This window comes from Balaenoptera borealis (assembly GCF_965194805.1).
Source record: "Balaenoptera borealis genome assembly, chromosome: 21".
In the NCBI taxonomy this organism is placed as follows: domain Eukaryota; kingdom Metazoa; phylum Chordata; class Mammalia; order Artiodactyla; family Balaenopteridae; genus Balaenoptera; species Balaenoptera borealis.
The window spans coordinates 13,237,606-13,260,297 of record NC_138880.1 but is presented as its reverse complement, the minus strand read 5'-3'; the positions used below and the strand labels follow the sequence as shown (position 1 = coordinate 13,260,297).

The following is a 22,692-nucleotide window of genomic DNA, read 5'->3' as shown; positions in this document are numbered from 1 at the left end:
CGCAACTAAAGAGAGAAAACCCGCACGACACAACTAGAGAGAAGCCCGCGTGTCACAACGAAAAATCCTGCATGCCTCAACGAAGATCCTGCGTGCTGCAACTAAGACCCGACGCAGCAAAAAGAATTGAAAGTAAATAAATAAAATAAATATTTAAAAATAAAGAATCCGCCTTCCAATGCAGTGGACGCAGGTTTGATCCCTGGTTGGGGAACTAAGATCCCACATGCTGCGGGGCAACTAAGCCTGCACGCTCTAGAGCTCGCGCGACACAACGAAAGATCCCGCATGCCTCAACTAAGACCCAAGGCAGCCAAATAAATAAATATTAAAAAAAAAAAAAAAGAAGAAAGAAATGTCTTTGGGGAGAGGTTGTGATTTAGTAAATACTGCATTTGTTCAAGATAGTCATGGAGATGCAAACCCAGTGTTCATATGGGCTCTGTTCTCTAAACTTAATTTTCTGATATTAGAAGTTAGACATGATTTAATAACTATTTGAGGCAAAATTACTGTAGCTTACATTTTTTATGTAATAAAGAACCACAGTAGTATTGGAATGTCATTTCACTCATGGACCCACTCGATTAGGTGAGTAGGTTTGATCATTTTCTATTTGAGACCCATGATTGTTGCTTGAGGAGCTTTACAGATTTATCTTGATCTTTTCTTTTAAAATTTAAGATTACCCATGGGTTAGGAAAAATACCAAGGTCAGCATGCAAATTCACACACTGCCTTAATATTGAGTTTATCTCTGGTTTAGGAGAAATAGTCCTCTGTCCTCATGAAGATACAGGAGCAACTTCATTTGTCCTAATGCTGTGATTCTTAGTACAAATGCTAAAATTAAAAATCAGTGAACCCCCTGCATGGGCTTATCTATTATGCCATTCTGGCATGTGATATCAGCTTGTCCTGGAAATTTCCAATTTGATTTTTTTGTCCTTATTTTCATACACCTGGAGAGGAACTTTTAATATAAGCATTTAGGAATGGCTTTTTCAATGTCTTTGTGTTTCAGTAAAGGTTTTGAAGGCCTACTTGCTTCCATGTAAACGTTATTTCATGGACCAGATGATATCAACCTGATGATAAAACTTTATTAATAAAGTATTAAAATAGACACTCAGGATGTTTGTGCTCTTCTCAACTTACTTATTTCCAGGTTTGATAGGTCTTTGATAGTTTTTATAGATCTGATCTGAACTTGATTTTAGAAGCCAGGCCAACTGGATTTAAATTCCTAAAGATACCATAAATTTTGGGCACAAATAACAAAATAAACACTACAAAAGGTCTACTTTTGGTTGATATGAGGGCCCAGCAGAACTAATCTGCTTTCTGAAAAATAATCGAGAATACAAACTAATCACACATATAAACCAGTTTATTAGATTGTCAGTGATACTTTGAGACAAATTCAAGTTATTTCATTGTACTTTATATAAACAGAGGAAGGGAGGAAAGTTTTAAACGTGAAGCTTTGTTCAGCATGTGTGCAGTTAGTGTCCGCAAAAGCACCATTGGATATGGAAGAATTAGCACCACAGAATTTTAGGACCTAACTGTTAACATGCATCACTGAAAAATTTGGGACATGAAAACTGAAGTAGTACATGGTATGGTCTATTATAAACAATACAAGGCAATTGATGACTTGTTTTCATACAGTACAATACAATCACCAATCAATGAGAACCTTTTAAGTACAATACAGGACAAAAAACACTTTGTACCCTGTTAACACTAAAGCAGTTACAGATTTAAAAACATGTTTCGTGTAAGAGGCGGTGGGTTGAAATGATCCCTCCTCCTCAGTTTTTAAATTCAGAGTTATATAGTTACATGATCTCTTAAGAAAGTATTTTCAAATCTATGTCCTTCTACCTCAATGCTGACAAATGGTTTTTTGAAAATGGAAAGGCTTGATGAATTAAAACAGAACAAAACAAAACAAAAAAAAACCTGATCGAGTCAAGAAGTACTCCAGTGTGGTGGAAGATATTCCACATAAGATCGGTTTGAAAATGATGCCAGTGGTGTTGACACTTGTCTTCCCTTCCGCGGAGGAATGTCAAGAACAGAAGCCTTGCATGCACGATGAACTTCGGTTCATTTCTTTCACCGAATGCCTTTATTCTGAAGTGTGACATAAGAGACTTATTCCTTATTCCTCAACTGTTTTTGTAGTGTCATAGGGCTGTTCCTTATGCTGGATTTGACAACAGTGAAAAGGGTGGATATTCCCTCTGGATTTAGGGTAATTTGTGAGCTAAAGAAAAAATATTAATTTAAATTTAGCATATATGAAATTTTAAAGGGAGTTTCACTATTTTCACAGTACAAACCTATAATGAATACCTTTCTGTTTCATTGAAAACCTTTCTGTTAGAAAACATGTAACAAACCCTCAATTTTAAGTCACGTCTAGGCCAATTTTGGCGTATTTGAAGATACTGTATAAGAAATGTGCAGTAAGAATAGATACAGGTATATTCAGATCTCAGTGCATTGATGCCAAGGAAAATATATTTTTACTCCCCAAGAGAAGAATATACCTTGAAGCATCTATGCAGACACATGAATCAATCATATATCTGCCCAACTTCTAATTCTGGAATAGTGATAACAGGGTCATTTAGGAAAAAGTACTCAATTACAGTATGGCAGCAATTTTATGTTGTATATATTTAACAGCAAAAACATTTTTGAAAATAGAATCAGTACTATATGGTAAGTTTACAATTCACTATTTCTATACTTGTAACACATGCATTTATTGGTTTTCCCAGTTTTTAAAAATCCCACTAGGACCAACATCTTTCAGAACAACAATCTAACATTAAACAAAAACCTTCTAAGGAAAATAGCTAGCATCACAGAGATTTGAGAAAAGTCTGTTACTCAGCATCACAAAATACTCAATAGATCTACATTTAAGATTGTTCATGCCATGACATTAACACACCTTTGGGTTAATATATCTTACTTAAAAAAGAAAACAAAGAAACAAACCAAAGAACTGACATGGAATTTATCTTTAGTTTCTCCTTGGTAAGAGTAGACTTCTAATAAACTTGACTCCTTTCTGTACCATGTAGTGATGACTACATCTATGAAGCAGCATTTACATTTAGCAAAACATTTACGAGTAATGATAGGAAAATGGCCACTAGAGAGAAAGAATTAAAAATAAGTAAAATGATAGAAAAGTGGTTTTTTTTCTTAAGTAAACTGCCCCCAAACAAACAAACAAAAAAAGCACAAAGTTTGTTTTGCTTTGAAATATTCTTCTGTTGAAAAACATTTTTGGACACAAGTTAGCCTATCCTTATAAATGTCAGAGAGATGTAAGGTGTAATTTGAGAAAAAAATTTAACTTTTGAAAAAAAATCCTATTTTTTTTTCTGTTGAACCAAATCTATTGTTTAAATCAAGTACTAATTTTCTGAAGAGGAAACAGGTATACACAGCAGCGCATCCACATTACTGATTTAAATTTGATAATTCTCCAGGCATGGCTGACTTGAGCATAGAAGAAGCAACACTTATTTCTTAATGTTTTAGGGTTACATTAAAAAAAAAACCTCAACTAAAACAAAATTGAGTAATGACAGGCTGGCTTAATAGTTTTGATTGACCTTATCTTTGATCAACATTTCAAAACAAGGTAGTACCAATTAAAAATAAGATTTAAAAAATAAAAGCTGTCTAAAAATTGTTCAATGAAAAAGCCTTCAAATTTTACATTTTAACCTCAAATGATTGTAGACTAACTTAGACTAACAGTTTTGCCATTATCACAAACACTTTTGTTACGCTTGAGTTTTTTTCTGTATTGTTCATTGGTTGTATTACGTAATACAATTTTCTGTTAAGTTAAAATAGTTTGAATTATTACATTTAATTATAAGAACGTTTAGAAAAACACATAAGTTGGATAAATTTATAAAAGGATAAAGAATATTTTATGGGATTTTAGACAAGTTCTATACAGACAAATAGCTTAGTTCAAGGTAATAAAGTGCCTTCATTTCCAAGTAATTAATTTTTCACTAAAATATTTTAAGGCTTTATAAGAAACTTAAAGTTATCAGAAGTTTGATATGGGGTTATGCTATTAATTAGCATTCTTTCATAGTCCTTATTTCATTTACTCTTTTGATCCATATTAGGTATTTTTAATAATTAGCAGCTTAAAACGATAAAATTTGAATTACAAATTCTGAATTCATTTTGTGAGGAAAAGGAAGATGTATAATTTCTAAATGCTGTGATTTGTACATAAGACACACATATTGCTTGTGAACAATCTAAGTTTATGTCATAATATACGACAGCCAATGCCCCCCAAAATTCAACAGAATATTTAATCCCATGGCAAACAGGGTCATCATTTCATTCATACATATATTCTGTTGTGTTTACATTTAAAATGATTGTGCAGCCTTGAATGAAAAAGGCCACAGAAAATCTAACATAAATTCTTCAAATACAGGCACAATTAATATTTTTATTGCAATACCTTATGCATAATCTATATTGATGCCAATATCTAATATTAAAGCATTTATATTTATTTTCATTTTGCTTCTAATACCCATGGATGTATAACAGTAAAATACTGGTAACCTAATCGAAGTATATAGAATAGCCATATCATACAGAATTCTATTTCTTCTTGTGATTTCTCTTTGGAGGATATGGGGGTATTTTAAGCACAGCTGTGTCCTTAGTTCTCTTGGCAGCTGCAGATTTTAAGATAAATTATGACTGTATGGACATCAACTACTCAATTGGTTACAACCAATGAAAACAAATTAAAATGTTTGAATATTCTTTTTCAGGAATTTAGTTCATTTTATCAGAAAATTACTAAAGTCAGGCACCAGATTAAATGGCCATGACATCTAAAATGCTTTTCTAATTATCACTGGATTAATTTAAAATGTTCCTTAAATTTAAAGTTTCTTGAGATTAGAATGGAGGAGGAAAGGTAAAACTCATTGCAAAAATTAGTTTATGTTCCATATCATTGGAAAAACAGGAACTACCAGTAGGAAAAAAGTGCTGATCTTAAAATTGGGTTTGGTTTTGAATCTAAAGCCTAATAAGAGTAATTCCTGGGAATTAAAAAAAATTAAAATGGCATAAACTTTTATAATTGCACATTCCTTTACCAAAGTGCCACAAGTTACCAAAAATTTTAAAAAATGTACATGAGTCTACTTTTCAAAGTCTAAGTATATATAAATTTACCTTTCTTTTTAATAGTATAGTACAAACTTAGCACAAATATAAGCAGGAAGATGAATTATAACTTTCTAAAAACAGTATAGTGTGTTTTAAAAAAATAACTATTAAGAACCTTTGTCATTATGAAGATTCAAATCCAAGTATAGCCAAAGCATTCCCATAAAATCTGAAAATATCATGAGAGATTATCTAGGCAAATTTTAGTAACACCCTGCCATGCAATGCACAGACATCATATGCTTTTTGTTAAACATAGTTATCCTGTTTTTATCTGATTACATATTATACTCAGTTTCTTCCATTGCTGAAGTGACAATATATGCAATAGCTGAGTTTTGAAGACAGCATTAAACATTAAGGTTTCTAGTCTTAAGTGTTCGTTCCTGTTAAGCACAGCAAAAATGTTTGATGCATGGGTAATTAATTTTCATGCTTCTATCTCTTTATTCTAAATCGAAATGTGAAATGGAAATGTATAGACGTAATATAATAAGGACAAAAGGACATTAGAGACAAAAGCATCAACATATGGAACAAATAATAAGCAGCTGTGGTGGAAGCTCTCCATATTATTAAATTTGGTAAATCAGGGAAAGACACAAACAAACAAACAAACAAAAAAACAAACAGAAGATCCCTTTACCATGTAATAATTATATTAATATATATTTTAAAATAGATGGTACCCACGTTAGGTTAGAATTTTAATAGTTTTGTTGCTTGAATGTGATGAAGTTAAACTAGGGAGGTGTCGCATTCTAAACTGAGACCAAAAAAAATTTTATTATTCAGAGGAGAGAGAGAACGTAGGATCATGATTCTCAATGACAGCTCACCTGTCTTTTTTGTTATGCCACAGGCTAAACAGTGTGGTGTAGTGTCTCATTTAATTAGGGTGAAAAATGCTGGTAAAAACACACAGTAACTTATGTTAACATTAGGATTAGTTCATAGTCATGGAATATTAAATGACTAGCAAAAAAGTACCCCTTCTTTTTTCTACAGTTTGAGACTCTCCCTTGGGTGTAAAAATGACCACATAAAAGCATATGAAAGAAATGCCCAATTCTATAAATTCTTTACCTTCTGAGGATATAGAACGGGATATAAAAATTGGTATCCTAGTCCTCTGAGAGAAGTAACAAACTTTAAAAACAAGTAAAATCAGAAAGGATCAGGCATGATAAATCGCTGATGACAACTCCCCCAAACCCAACATATAATAGGTTAGTCACAGAAAGGACAGATATCCTTCCTATATAATTTAAAGAGCCTTCTTGTAGTTTTCGAATATGAGAATATAATCTCTTATTGGTAAGTAATAGTCTTGGATAGTGGTAGCATTTAACAATAACTAGAGAAATACTTCAAATAACACTGAAATGTATAATATTCTTAATAGAAACTACAGACGTGTAGAAACTCCACATTATATATGATATTCCAACTATATATTAGCTCATGTAATACCCAAAATAATATGATTCCACAATCTTTCTTGCTACAACACACAGATTTTTTTTCTTGATTTTGCAAAAGCTAGGCAGTTGTATTTACCTAATTGAGCTTTTCCCTGGTAGCACTGCTATAGTGATGACGTAAGTATTGAATATACTGATGAGGACCGTTCCTATCATATAATCAATCTTGTTTTCTATTATTCAGCTCTTTTATAGCACTTTTCATTTCCAAATGCCTCACAATCGGTTATAACAGTGACTTCTCATTGTATCCCTATGAGGAAGGCAAAGTTAATAAATTGCTTGAGCAGTGGTAGAACTACACAGATATATCTTCTCCAATCCAAAGGCAGTTGTCCTATTCTATTTATCTATACCATACACTCTCTGAGGCCGAAGACTGGATCTTGTCTGCTTTACATCTAGACCTAGCCGACTATCTAGCTCATGCTGTATGCAAAATAAATATTTGTTGACTTAATGAAAGAGAAATGAGATTGAGAAAACAGAACAAAGAACTTCAACTCCACCGCCCAATTGAAAAGCTGTGCTTGTCCACTCTTGCGTCTTCTCTATTACAGGAAGGTAGGTAGCATTATGCACGATGGCAAAGCCCATATTGTACATGCCCTCCAGAGTATCGATGACGCGGCTGTTACTACAACTACTCCTAACACTTTGAATGATTCACCTTGCCTTTTGTCAAATATTTAAATGAGAAGTTGTACTTTTATGTACAATAGACTATCCTTAAGCTAATTCAGGCACAAAGAACCAAGGAAATAATCCTCCCAGCTGCAATCATTATCATGACTATGGAGAATATCAGAAGGGATGGAAAGACAGTTACACAGATAGGGCGAAAGGAACTGGGGACTAGTGTTCTTCAATGTTTTGGAAATAAGCGCAGGAAAGTTAAGATCCTTGAGAAGGTAGAGATTTTAGTGAACTAGGTGAATGGTGAGATTAAACTAGATATCAAAGTCTTTTCCAGCTCTAAAATTCTATGTTGTGCTAACTGGTTCCTCCTCTGATATGATGGGAATCTGTAAGGTAATCAAAATATATTTTATTTTTAAGAAAAAAGAATAACCTTGTAAAGTTTAATATTCTGGAACACTTGAACAACTGTGAGTATTAAAAGTTTTCTTTAAACCATCATTAGGCCTCCTTTTGCAGCAACACCATGTAAAGCCTTTTAAATCCTAAATAAATCTACTTAACTTATGTCAATATAGGGTGGATATTACAATATGTTATGTCGTCAGCACGATTAGCAGCTAAGAGCTTGCTCCTACTCCCACTACTTTACCTGAACTTGTCCTCTAAAGAATAGGTCTTGGGCTTCCCTGGTGGCGCAGTGGTTGAGAGTCTGCCTGCCAATGCTGGGGACACGGGTTCGAGCCCTGGTCCAGGAAGATCCCACATGCCGCGGAGCAACTGGGCCCGTGAGCCACAATTACTGAGCCTGCGCGTCTGGAGCCTGTGCTCCGCAACAAGAGAGGCCGCGATAGTGAGAGGCCCGCACACCGCGATGAAGAGTGGTCCCCACTTGCCGAAACTAGAGAAAGCCCTCGCACAGAAACGAAGACCCAACACAGCCATAAATAAATAAATAAACCCAAAAGTTTAAAAAAAAAAAAGAATAGGTCTTACCAGTTAAGTACAACTCATGCCCTCATTCCCACTTTCAAAGAGAGAAAGGTGAAAGAAATGATTTCTTGTAAAAATTAGAGTTATGGTTTTAAATCACATCAGTAAAAAACACTAAATGGTAACGATATCAAGTTTGAATCTCTAAACTGCTGTACATGTTAATAAAAACAGCACTATTAATTAGAACATTTTGACTGAGAAGCAAAAACATTATTCATTCCAAAATTAGGAAGCAAAAATCTAATTTTTATTAGCCAGAAGCATAAATACACAGGTGGAGGAAAGATGATTTACTATCAGCTTTAATTTCTGCTAAGTTGGACTTTTCAAAACTCTTCAAGCTGCATGTACTCACTGGGAACTCAGGCTTATAATTCTTTATTTCACAACCTAAGACCTCTTTACCCTTTGAACATTAAACTCACGTCATTACACATACTCAAATGATAACCAGGGCCATATCCTCACGTTTCCACATGGCAACAAACATTATTGGCAGTTAATTAAAATTAATTACTACAACCAAAAGGATGATGAACTGCTTAGAGAATTCATGCATACTGCTTGAAAGTAGTTAATCGTCTTCATAGTTTAGAACATATATCCTTGAAGCTGAGTATGATAGCACTTCAAATCCTCCTTATGGGTTAAATTACACTGACGAGATTCTCTTGGTAATTTAAATGTAACTGTCTTTTCATGAGAAGTAAGACTTAGGCCAAATTCTACATTAAAGTAGGTCATGTTAAAGGGGAGTTTCATTTCAGTATTTTTGGAATAATCAGAATGAAATATGAATGTGGTACAATAATTTAGGAACCATAAGGAGAAAAATAGTTATCAGAGAGGAGAAGGAAAGTATGTGTATTTAGTGGCAGGCAGAAAGGTAAAAGAAATGAGAAAATAAGTAGATGAGAGGGATTCAGAGAATGGGAATACTCTGAAATGTTATTAATATTCTCTCAATAATCTGGCAAAATATTTCCTTTGAGTGTCTGTTTCCATAGAACTGATACAGCATTGTAGTACCATATGGTTACTCTTTCTCTTGCTGAATAGTTGTATAAACATTGAAAATGACTTACTACCTTCCCATAAAGTTAAGAGAAGCCCTGTTGGGTATGCTCTTGGTATGTGACTTAGTGTTCTGGGATCTCTTTGTGGTTCTGCAGCTCCTCCTTTTAGAATCTTAAAGGTGGACATGGTATGGATTGGGATGGACTAGCCAAAGGCCAGCTCAAGCCTCTCCTTTATTTAGTTACGTCAAAACTCAGACCCCTCTTTGGTAAGAATAGGATTCTCTTGAAAAAGACAACAGCAGATAGTAAAACTTCCTCCTTTCGATCTATTGGTACACAATTTACTAAGGCTCACTAGAATAACAATATTATCTTCCCTTAAATATATTGCCACTCCTCAGAATCTCAACTACTCTTTGCTTCAAATGGCAAAATTTAGGTAAATTCAGTTAGAACTTTCAGAAAAACAAAAATGCAATCTGGATGTTGCTTTCATTGTATCCACTCTCTTTCCACGTATAAAACTACGGACCAATGTGAGTTTCCAATAATAACTGATTCATAAGGACTACGTTATATAATTTTAAGAGTGCATAAAAGCTACTGAGGCATCACCATATCGATAAACAATGAAAGCATTCCTTCCTGCATGCTTTGATAATAGAGATATCATAAGAAGTATCTCCTCACTTGGAATTATTTTTCACATTACTTTCTGAGGTCGAAGCAGAACTGTGAAGTAAAATAAATAATAACCATTCTTTGGCCATTGCAATTGCTGAAGTGCACTAGCCCATTATCTCTGTTTTTAATAGAATAATTTAGAGTCTCTCAAAAGAGTATGCACATAACTAAGGTGAGAGAGTTGTTTGAATGTTAGGAGCAGTTATTTAATATTAATATTTAAAAAAAAATTAATATTTAAGGGTATTTTGTCCCCTCCATTCTTACTACAGGTTTGCTGCCATGATTCAACTAAGATACTCAGTGAAGATCTGCTTATTTTTTGCCTGTTTAAAAAAAGCATCATTAGCAATAAAAAGTCACTATCTACTGATAAACTCGACAGATGATCTCAAAACTACTAGGCTGAGTGAAGGAAGTCAAATACAAAAAATACATGTTAATTTATATGAAATTCCAGAATAGACAAAAGTAGCCTATGCTAATAGAAATCAGATCAGTGACTGCTTCTGGAAGTCAGGAGGAGGGGGAGAGTGTGGGTGGTGACTGGGAAGGGGTACATGGGAATTTTCTGGGGTGAGAAAAATGTTCTATGTCTTGATATTTGCCAAAAATGACTGAATGGTATAATAAGAGCTGTATGTAAATTATACTTTAATACAAAATGTTCAACAACATTACAACTAAGCAAAATACTCCAGCTGAAGAAGCATCATGAAGGCTGGTGTCATTCTTCTTTTTTCATTTCAAAACTTCTACCCTCACCATGTCCCATAGAGAGCAACATATCCTAGAATGGGGTCCATGACTAATACTCTGCAGAGGACATGGATTTTATATCAGGGCACCAAACCAAAACAGGCTCTTTATAACTGGAGAAAAATTAAGACACATTCTTTTATGGACCATAGTAAATGTGTCAGCTCTAAGAAAAGATATAAAACATTTTATGTTCAAAAAATACCCTAGAGGGCTTCCCTGGTGGTGCAGTGGTTAAGAATCCACCTGCCAATGCAGGGGACACGGGTTCAAGCCCTGGTCCGGGAAGATCCCACGTGCTGCAGAGCAACTAAGCCCGTGCGCCACAACTACTGAGCCTGAGCTCTAGAGCCCACGAGCCACAACTACTGAGCCCACGTGCCACAACTACTGAAGCCTGCACGCCTAGAGCCCGTGCTCCGCAACAACACAAGCCACTGCAATGAGAAGCTGCGCACTGCAACAAAGAGTAGCCTCCGCTCGCCGCAACTAGAGAAAGCCCGCGCTCAGCAACGAAGACCCAACACAGCCAAAAATAAAAAAATAAAAAAGTAAATTTATTTAAAAAAATACCCTAGAATGTAAAAGATTTTCCAAGTCAGATTTATTGCTGTGAAAATACTAATTTATAAATGCAGAAAAAAAATTGATAAAATTTTGGCTCAAATGCTACTTAAAAGTAATCATGGCAGTTTGGCCTTCACTCTTGTTTTGGTTCCCCAAGGTGTGTGAATACTGGTGTGGCAACAGTGTACCACTACTACCTAAAGCAGACAGATGAACTTAAAACATTCAGGCGGGAAGGAAACAAGATTTTACTTTATGCTACCTGGTGCATAATCGAGTGTATATATAGTAAATCACATTTTAAAACCATTTTGAATGCCAGTGGTTGGGGCCTAATTTTTAATGATTACCTCACCACTTCAAATCTAAGGGGCCATGTTCATCGACTTTAAAGAGGTTACAATCAGAGTTAAAATATTCAATGAATTCCCAACTTCCTACAGAAATAACCTTATTACACTATTGGATGATTCCAAAAATGAAGTGAAAAAGGACTATTGGTTCTGAGAAGAAAATAGTAATATCCTGAAGAGAATTCAGGGGCAAGTGATGCCAAGTATTTAAGGGCAAAATTAAAACTGTAATCAAAAGCCAGATAATTATTTCACCAAATTATTTCTTTTTATAATTCCAATTCTAACCCACCAAAGGCTTATGCTGTCCTAAACCCATGTATCATACAAAGATATCTAAAATATATAATTTAACTACTATTCATCATTTCCACTAGAGAGTAGAAGAAAGAAATGGAAAAAGTAAGAAATTTCTTTAGCACAATGCCTGGCCTGTGGGAGGAACTCAATAACTATTTGTTGAATCAGTGAATGAATGTTTTCTTTTCCCTGGGATTGTCATTTCTTACCTCACATAGTTGCTTCTTACTATACGTTAAAAATTCAGTATGACTGAAAAGGAAAAGTACAGGCACATACTTAGCAAAAAAAAGTAATGCTCTGAAACCCCTAAGGCCCATGTCATTATTGCTGCTACTGCTATTGTTGACAAAAAAATCTCATAAATATAAACTGACACAGTTGGAAAACAACAATAAATTGATACATGATAATCTAATTTTTAACTATAAAAAATGTTCTTTTAAAAGCTCAATTGACACTAAAGGACACTGTTTGCTTCTCTAGAGGCAACAATAAAAACTTACATAATTAATAGAATGGGTAGTTGTGTGATGTTTCATGTAAATAGTTTCTGAAATAGTGAGAGGTTTAAAGGTTCATAAGTACCAAAGAAAAACAGAATGCTAAGTGCTAGAAGATAGAAAAAAATATAGTTTAAGATTATATGAGGGACTTCCCTGGTGGCGCAGTGGTTAAGAATCCGCCTGCCAATGCAGGGGACAGGGGTTCGAGCCCTGGTCCGGGAAGATCCCACATGCCGCGGAGCAACTAAGCCCGTATGCCACAACTACTGAGCCTGTGCTCTAGAGTCCGTGAGCCACAACTTCTGAGCCCACGTGCCACAACTACTTAAGCCCGTGCACCTAGAGCCCATGCTCCACAAGAGAAGCCACTGCAATGAGAAGCCCGTGCACCGCAACAAAGAGTAGCCCCCGCTAGCCGCAACTAGAGAAGTGCGCGCAGCAACGAAGACTCAACCCAGCCAAAAAAAAAAAAAAAAAAAAGCTCAGTATTGAGACGATGTCCTTTACCATCTTGAAACTAAGGGTTAAAATGTGTATCAACTATCAAAAAAGCTATTTTTCAGAATCAAAAATGACTCATGAACATAATCTTGTAATAGTTTTCATCTTTAAAATAGATAGGTGAGAAAATTCTTCCAGCTGAGAGAAGAAAACAAACACATATTCTAAATGAATCACACATACCATCTCCGACTGATTCTGAAGCAAAATAATAGAGAAGTAGATATTAGGTAGTGGAAAGACCATTTAATAAGGTCTAGCTCAAGTTCTGAAATGACTAGTTAAATGATTTTGGACAAGTCACATGATATCTTTAATATTTTTCCTATTTGTTATAAAATGAGGGTGTTACGTTACTCCAAAGATTCCTTCAGGCAAAAAAAAAAAGTTGATGGCAGATTAAGACAAGAAAATCATAGGTTGCTAAGTTACTACGGATACTTACACCAATACTAGAAAACGGGTGATTAGAATCCTTTTAGCAGTGGGGCAATTGGTCCCCAAATTATGCAAACTGCCTAATGATCATCTTTTTGAAAAACGAAACAAAGCAGTTCTGCTTCCCTCTAGCAATAAAACCATACTTTGCTATTTCCTTGTCTGTGGATAGCTTATTCATTTTCTTAATGGTGTCTTTTGATGAGCAGAAAATTTTAATTGCGGTGAAGTCTAGTTTTTTTTCTTTTATAAAAGTTAGGGCTTTTTGTTTCCTGTCCAAGAAATTTCTGCCTACACAGTTGTTTGCTTTTATATTTTACTGAAAATAGCTTCAAGGGATTATAACTAGCCCAACTAACTCCCTTGCCACTGCTCTACCAGAGAGCTCCTCCGGTAAAAGGAGGTGTCCTTCCAATTTTGCATATGTTTGTTATAGTTTCTGGGGAACCATCCATTTTATGGGTTGGGAAGAATTAATAATGATGCTATTAATATTTATTAAATGCTTATTATGTGACAGAAACTTTGCTAACAGCTTCAGGACATTTAATTTTCTTTAAGAAAATTTTGGCTGACTCTAGGTTCTGTGAAGCAGGAAATCTTATCTGTGTTGTTGTTGATACATCCCCTGGCCCCAAAAATAGAGTCATTAGTAAGTATAAACTGAAAGCTGAGTGAATAAATTCTCACAATAACTCTATAAAGTTATAAAATTTGCCCCAAATTACACAATATGTGACAGAATTTCAACCTGAACCCAGGACTGGCTGACATGAAAAGTCTGTTCTGTACTCTTTACCATTCTGTACTAGGCCACTGACACTGCCTGATAACTCTGTGGGGAACCAGTGCCTAGAAATATAGCTGAAATTATTGCTATTATTTAAGGGGGAGGAGGAAATTAAGTAAAATTAAATTGTTTTAAATTAAAATTGTTGTTTTATTCCTCACAATGCAAAAAGCAAATGTGGAATTTCTATTAAGCTCCTGCATGATAAGCCTAGACATATTGACCTTCTTATATTTATAGTTATGTGATTATTTATGCAGATTGAGCCAACATGAAACTTTTATGGCCACAGGAATATATATAGAGAGAAATTCAATCTCCATGTAAGAACTGAGAATTCAGCCTGCTAATTCCTCAGTGAGGCTACAAAGCCATGGTTAACTGGGAATGCCAGGAGCAAGATCATTTATTCAATGGAATTTCCTAGTCAGGAGAGCTTTAACCACAATGCTTTTGATCCTATTGAAATTCAAATATTCCTAGTATGTATTATTTTGATTTTCTGCTTCAATAAATACAACATAGTGAACATGATTAAATTTCGTGTGTGTGTGAAGGAGATTACTGCACTGTTAACTGCTGTAACGTTATAAATGAAGATGTGGGTTCTTGAGTTAATTTGATAAAAACTTGGAACATCCCTTTCAAACGGGTTTTTGAAAAAGCTTGCTTCTAACTTATTATGTGGTCATTTATCTCTTGTTCATAAGAGTGTAGGGGGAAAAAAATCACTAGTTGATTTTTCATTATTAACTGAATTTATTATACAATGAAGTAGTTTTATCTCTTAAATTCTCTAAATAACACTTTTTGAAGGCTACACTGCAATGCAGTGCCATGACAAGACATGTGTTAACAGGACAGGAAGGGATCTGTATTCTAGCTATTAGGATCCAGTTCTGGAAGGTTCACTAAGGTGGGAAGTTCAGGAAAGAGAGGGTCAAAGTCTCAATAACTAGAGGCAAAGAGGCTGAATCCAGGCAAGTGGTTTCTATATAGACATGAACACCAATATAATGACTTCATATGCCTACTGCCAGGGCCAAAATGGATTGTAGATTCAGTGCAGAATTGAGGCTAAAGATACAACAAAAACAGGAAAATACCTAGAATGTGTTAAAAAAAAAAACTAATTTCGCTATAAAAACATGTGTTTAATTCTAACAGATTTTGATTTCAAGTTTACCATTTAAATTTTCTATAGTGTTAATTATGAGGCTTCAACGAGCAGTGGGTTCCTTATAAACCCTGGTATTTTATTAGATCACTAGATGATCTACAGCAAATCATTTAACCTGCCTTGGCCTGTTTTCTTCATTTGTTAAGTGAGGTTAGTGATATTGACCTAAACTAATCTAACTCAATATTTTCATCAGGATGAAATGAGATCTAATATATGAAAGAACTCTGAAAAATATGTCAAATTATATGAAAAGTATTATAATTTAAAATTCTATAATTCTTCTAACACTGAATTTAATTAGAAAATATTTCAGAACTAATGATCAGTTATAGAAAAACTTTCAGGATAAATGAATCTTTCGTACCAATAACTAATTGAATTTACCCATTAATGGATTTTCACTGCAATGCATCTACAGTGAAAATTATTACAACTTGTGATTTACAAAGACACAGTAGAATCAGGCTTATTCCATTCAGCTAAGACATTGGTGAGTAATTCATAGTTGAGAACACTGATGGATTTTGTAAATCCAGACATATGGAGAGAAAAGTTTATGAAGATATCGTATATGTGATGAGAATGCAATAAAATTAAAGCGAGGATGAATACAAAGGCCTGGAGCAGGGAGGGCAAATACGTGACATGAATGTTACTATTCCTTGCCTTCCTCATCCTTCTCCCCAACTCAGTCCCCATGGACATACAGAAATCACAGCAGTCTTATGACGAACCTGAATGGGGTTTCACAATTTCCAACCTAGAGCTCAGGAAGTCATTACCATTTGAACACAGGCACATGAGATGAAAGAGAATTATTATTTTCATCCTAGGACATCAAAAGAGACTTGGAATGGAGAAGACAGAAATATTGTTTAAAATAGTATCATTGTAGTTCTCTAAATTTGCATCAATGAAATATACTTTGAACACTATAACAGAATGTAGATCATTCATCATATTTAAAGAATAAACTGTTTTCAAGGGAAAATAACATACAGCATTTTATAATAGCTCCAAACACACTTCTCATATATACCAACACACTGCCTGGCCTGTGGCAGATAATCAGATGAGTATCTGTTGAATGGAAAAAATGACAGCTTGATTAGGCTCCAACAGCTGCTTTGAATCAAATAACTTTGGACATGGCACACTTAAAGCTAATGGCAGTGGAATATTTTTCTTTTGTAGTTCATTGTATCTCTAGTCCCTAGCAAAAGGGCTGGCACAGAGGAGCCACTTAATAGTCACTGCATGAATACAAGAACAGGATCATTTACCTATTAAGCAAGGGAAAAGATATTTCTAAAGTAAAATTTAGGTTGGGTAGGAAACTAAAGATCTCATATTCTACTGAACCTTAATTTGTGAGTCAATCTTTGAAATAAAATGACATAGTATTTCTTATCAGGTTTTTAAATTATCACTTTCATTCCCACTTGTCGCCATTTTGATTTGTCTGTTAAGTACCGTGATCTTGAAGCAACAAGATTTCAAAGGCAAAACAGGAACAGGAACACTTGTGATTAAGTGAAGAGGGATGATTTAAGTCATCAGCCCGGGGCTAGGTGTAGAGGGGAATAGAAAAGAGGAAGAAAAACAGTCTCTGGTTTTAAACTTAAATTCAAGTTAAAAAGATGGGATTTTTCTATGGGAAAGTAAATTTAAATTTTTAAAATATATTTAATCAAGTTTTAGGCTGTGTCTAAAAAAAATCTTTTGGAACTGGAAGAATGGCCTATTTAAAGCTTTTGGTGTATAGGGCCGAAAGATAAGTCCACACTTTACCAAAGCAACTGTAATTAAATATGAACGATGCCAAGAAGGAAAGGATGGTCAATTAATGTCAGATAAAATAGAGAAGATATAGAGAAAATGACAAAAGCCCAGAGAAGGAAGTTGAAGGTAACTTTAGGAGAAGTTTCACTGACTCCATGGATATAGAAATTGAAAGGTTCTTCTGATCCAATGCCCACACTGATAAGCAAGCTGGAGTCTCCAGCAGTGAAATGACCTGCCCCAGTCCTATCTAGAATGCACAGAGCCAGGGCTTCTGAATGATAATATACAACACAGTACCCCTAGCCTCTACACCACACCTCTGCACACCAGGAGGGCAAAGGAGAGACCTTAGGATTCTTTAAATTCCATGAATGCTTGAAATAATAGTCCAAATAAAAAACACCTAAAATATTCTGGCTTTATAAATTATAGCACAATTATACAGTAGTGAGTAATTTGGAATCCACATTCATTTTATAGTTATTTTTGTAACAAAATTATTAAAACAAACTTGTCATTTAGAATTGAATTATTAAAAATCTAATTTAAGAATCAAGTTTCATGTTTACCTAGATTAATTTTTTCCCACATAAAACATAAAAAAATTTCCATCAAAGTGTAGATTTTCTGTAATATGTCTCACATCAGAAGCAAATCACCTAATGGAAGGTACTGCTTGAATCCCAGCTTGGCAAGTCATTAAATGGAATATTGGGGTCTTTTTCAAACAATGAGTCAAACAGTAAGTGGTGATTAACAAACCAAATTGCACATAGTTACCTAATGACCCAAAGGATCCTTAAATAGGAGTATAGTTTAGCAATGTTTGAAGAACAATAATACAAACTAGTTTTAGTTATTATAAGTCACACAGGCATCCCTAATTCTAAGTAAATTTAACATTATAATTGATAAAGTAGGTAAGCAGTTGTCAGAAAAAGGCTCAGAACTTGGGGAATTTTCACACGGGAGTTTACTACATTAAAGATTCCTATTGGGACTCCCCTGGCAGTCCAGTGGTTAAGACTCCGCGCTTGCATTTGTAGGGGGCACAGGTTCGAAACCTGGTCAGGGAACTAAGATCCTGCATGGTGTGTGCAGTGCAGCCAAAAAAAAAAAAACCGCGAAGATTCCTACTGGCAAAATATTAATGCCTAGCTTATGTCAGAGACTACAAAGAGAGGAGAAGTTAAGTTCTGGGTTTTTGGCAACATGTGCCCTGAGGACTGCATGATGCTAAATGAAGTTCTGTGATTTAGGGGTGACAACAGTGGGCAGTGGAGAAAGATCTTAAAATGATGGGAGCACTGCAAAGAAAAAAATAATTGCTTAGTATGTTACTGAACCAGATGCACCTCAACTCTTTCACTAAATCTTTTCAACTCCAAAAGAATTTTTTCCCCTTGCTGAGAAAACATTTTTGATTTTATTATGGAAATCAAAGGAATAATGAAATTCAATTTTAAAGAATTTTCTTTGAAGTAAATATTATCAATCTGTTGCAACAGATCATTGAAGAAAAATATCTGGGTGCTACAAAAATTATGGAGTTATTTTAAATGTTCTAAGTAAACTGCATTTTTTCTGAAAAAATCATAAGAATACATTGATATTATGAATTGTTAAATGCATAAAATGAAGAAAAGTTCAGTTATCATTATCCAAGAATCATGGTCAACTAGTTTTTGTGTTAGTTCCAAAATAATTTAAGCCAAGAAATGGTAGGCTTTTTCCTTACGTCAAGATCATAAGCATAAAACCCTAATTATAGCATTTCTGGCTATTTAGATGGATATTGCTTACAGGATTGCAAACTTTATTGAGTTCTTAAAAAATTTTAATAACAGAGTAAGAGAAACTTTTTGAGGAAAAAACTGAATAAGAAGAGTTTTAAAAATGTTTCTTGTGTTGGGTTTTTTCTCAACTGCCAATGATTTTGAAAACAGCATTTGAAACACTTCATTTGCAGAAAATGCATTTTTATTTATGGCTAGTCCTCCCAAATTATGTTTCTAATGAAGCTACTTAAAGCTAAACAGTTTCATACTGTACTAAGGGAAGATTCTGAAATCATTCAGTGAACATCAACACTGTCAAACACCAGAAAAGTTTCCAATCTACTATACTACTATATACGTAATGAGAAAACAATCCTAGAATGTACGTAGGAAAAGTTTAGGAAATTCCAGGATTTAAGCCTAATTGTCCTGGTAACTCTAACCTCAAACCTTCCACAAACAAGCACAAAGATTCCATTTGGAGTCCCCTAGGTCTCAGGAGGAATAAAGTGCTACCTTTCCCTGTAAATCAGTGGAAAGCTTCCAGGATAAAATGCCCTTCATTCAGTCACCCAAAGATTATAAAGGGCTCTTAATATAAGCACCATTGCCCTGTAACTGTAAATCTTTTTGCATGAGAATTATAACAATACAAGCTATCAGGATTCTACTTGGAGAGCTAAGTGGCAATAATTATAAACCCATTATTGGTGGAAGAAGGGTTCAGAAAATATCTTGCTTATTGAAAAGAAAGGTTGAGAAGAAAGTAGAATGGTGTTGCCAGGGGATGGCGATGGGGGAATGAGGAGTGTTTAATGGGTATAGAGTGTCAGTTTTGCAAGATGAAAACGTTCTGGAGATTGGTTGTATAACAAGGTGAATATACTTAACACCGATGAACTGTATACTTAGAAGTGGTTAAGATAGCAAATTTCTTGTTATGTGCTCTTTTAAACACACACAAAAAAGTTGAACAAGATCAGAAGTGAGGCATTCAGATTGATTCAGGATATATTTTCTACTCCTAATAAACTTTAACTTTTCTCTGAAAAAAAAGATTGAGAAAAGTCATTCAAGACTCTGAGGGTCAACTTGTGAGAAAGCAAAAGACAAATTACCTATGGACTTGATTCGGGCTGGAAAGACTCAGAATGTTTTGGTTGTGAAATGTGGGGAGTATGCAACCAGTGGTTATATGTCAAGTAGTTTGAATTTGAATTTAGGAGGTGGTGGAAAACTGGCATTCCCAGTGATCACTGCCCAGAAAGCTAGCCAATATGATAGCACACAATCTTAAATAATGGATTTGTGTATTCAGCCTCTCTGAGTTTAGTGAGCTGTAGCTATTACTTGTTCATAGCATAATCAAAAAATCATCTTCCCATGGTGTTATGGCTGACAGTATTATAATTTAAGTAATTCCAGCTAGAAAAATGATATGGGAGAAAGGATGCAAGTCTAAGACCATGACAACAAATGGCCTCCAGACCATCTGTATCAGAATGAGAAAGAGCCAATTTCAAACCCCACTCTGGACCAACAAAATCAGAATCTCTGGGGATGAGGACCAAGCCTGCATTTTTAATTGCTATGTACACTAATGTTTGAGAATGACTGGGCTGAATTTGAAAGGGAGAAACTGTTGTCATTTTAAAGGAAGTTAGAACTCATTAAAGGTAAATACAGAGTTTAATGCTGAAGGGTATTCTTGATGACATCATCATGGCCATGGTTCTTTGAGTTCTTCAGAGGCACAGAAGAGATTCTCTGCTGTTTTAAAGGAGGGACCATTGGATTAAAAAATCTCTTTGGGGATTTCCCTGGCGGTCCAGTGGTTAAAACTCAGCGCTTCCACTGCAGGGGGCGTGGGTTCGATCCCTGGTCAGGGAACTAAGATCCCACATGCCGCGCAACACGGCCAAGAAGGAAAAAAACCCCATCTCTTCGAAGTATTAGAAGAGACATATTCCTAGGTGAGTCACAAGACAGTTTGTGCTCCAAGAGCCAGCTGTCTGGCTAAGCTTGAAATTTTCAGAACTACAATGAGAACATTATAGCTCTAAAGCAGAGATGACAAATAGCAAATATTTGGCATGAATGCTGTTCTTCTCTCTTTCCCTCTAGATGCAGATTTCAAATTCTCAACGCCACACTTTAGGGCAGCCAATCAACTGTAGTAACAAACAAGATGAAACAAATTTGTTGTTACTTCTCCAGGGTATGGAAGGGGATGCCGAAAGAACTGGTCTCTCTTCATAATTTTATACACACACACATACACACACAATATTTCTGTAGAGGAGTAAAATTTACTTAGCTAAATATTTAGAAATGTATAATACAGATATAGTTTATAGACTTTGGTGTAATATATTTCAACGTACTCAGGTCTCTTTCTTGAAGGTATTATTAGTTGTCCTTTTGAAATTTGGAAATGTTACAGAATCATAGAAAGCAGAAACAACTGAAGAAATGACAAGAAAAAAGTGGACTCTCCAAGTGAGAACTGAGTTTCATACTGATTCACGCTAGATCCCTGAATTTAGATATTATTGCCGCAGCTACCCTTCTGCCTTTTACAAAGCCTTGAAACTCTCCAGGAGAGAATCACATATTATTTGCAACAGTAATCAACTTACTTGGAAACCTGACCTCTAATACAGATTATCTGAGATGAAATTAGTAAACTTTATGGTTTCTTTCCATCTTAAATTAGTAGTGCAAGAAAAAAATGAAGAGTGAAAATATTATTTTTTCGCTTCAACCTTTAAACAGAATTTATTCCAGATTTTTATGAAGAAAACCTTCATTGGATAATATCCAATAATTTGGTTTTCCAATTTACCATACTATCACTTACATCCTTCCAAATAAACCTGTAGAAGGTACTTTTGAAACAGCAATATAAATACTAAACTTATTCCTTCATATAATCCTTTCTGAAAAGAATGATTAAAAGTGAAACATTTCTTTTAAAAATTATATGTTATACTTCATTTTGTAGGGCAAATTTCATGGAACTTGTCTTAACTAATTCATTTAAGTAGTAAAGCTCATGAAAATTTGAAAACTGGTTCTTATGTTGTTTTGCAATAACAAGGGGTGCGAGGAAGTGATAAACTTTTTCTCTTTTCAGAATAATACTAGAAAAATTGAAATCACACTTCTTTATCAAACCTGGTAAATTAACAGAAGACCTGAATGCAAAAGTTCTAAGTATTATTCCTAAGAAATTCTCTCTGAGTTGAAAAGAATTTTCAAAGTAATAACAATCCAATTTTTTTCTGATTTATTAATTCCCTTTATGCATCCTACATTAAGTGTATGTCTAGTCTCTGCCTTAAATAATTCCAATAACAGGGGTGGGGGTAACACTACTTCTTGAAGTTTGTCCTCATATTGAGGTGAAATCTTCTATAAATCTCTATTCTGTCTGAAGCCTACTCAGATTATAATTCTAAGACAAATATTTTAAACCTAAAATTTTAATTGTTGCTATAATACAAACAGGATAGAGAATATTAAAAAAAAGTTACACCACCTGTAATGATCCTTTTGAGTTGTTGAGTATCTCTGTTACACCAGCAGTGAATCTTTTTCAAAATTAGGAATTCATTCATTGTTTTTGGAGCACTAATCACTGAAGTTGGAAAT

The 22,692-nt window shown here is 34.6% G+C and overlaps 1 protein-coding gene across 2 annotated transcripts in view; it reads right to left on the bottom strand.

The window, feature by feature from the left end:
• Positions 1-1,372: 1,372 nt before the first annotated feature.
• PURG (purine rich element binding protein G) overlaps positions 1,373-22,692 on the bottom strand; it is a 34,453-nt gene continuing 13,133 nt past the window's right edge. Inside the window, exon 3 of one of the 2 annotated variants that reach the window (XM_082375035.1) lies at positions 1,373-2,275. In XM_082375035.1, the coding sequence (XP_082231161.1) occupies positions 2,171-2,275 (105 nt within the window). In that variant the 3' untranslated portion in view covers positions 1,373-2,170. Of the gene's footprint in view, positions 2,276-13,068; positions 21,210-22,692 lie in introns of those variants that run through there. The other variant, XM_082375036.1, reaches the window with a different exon arrangement.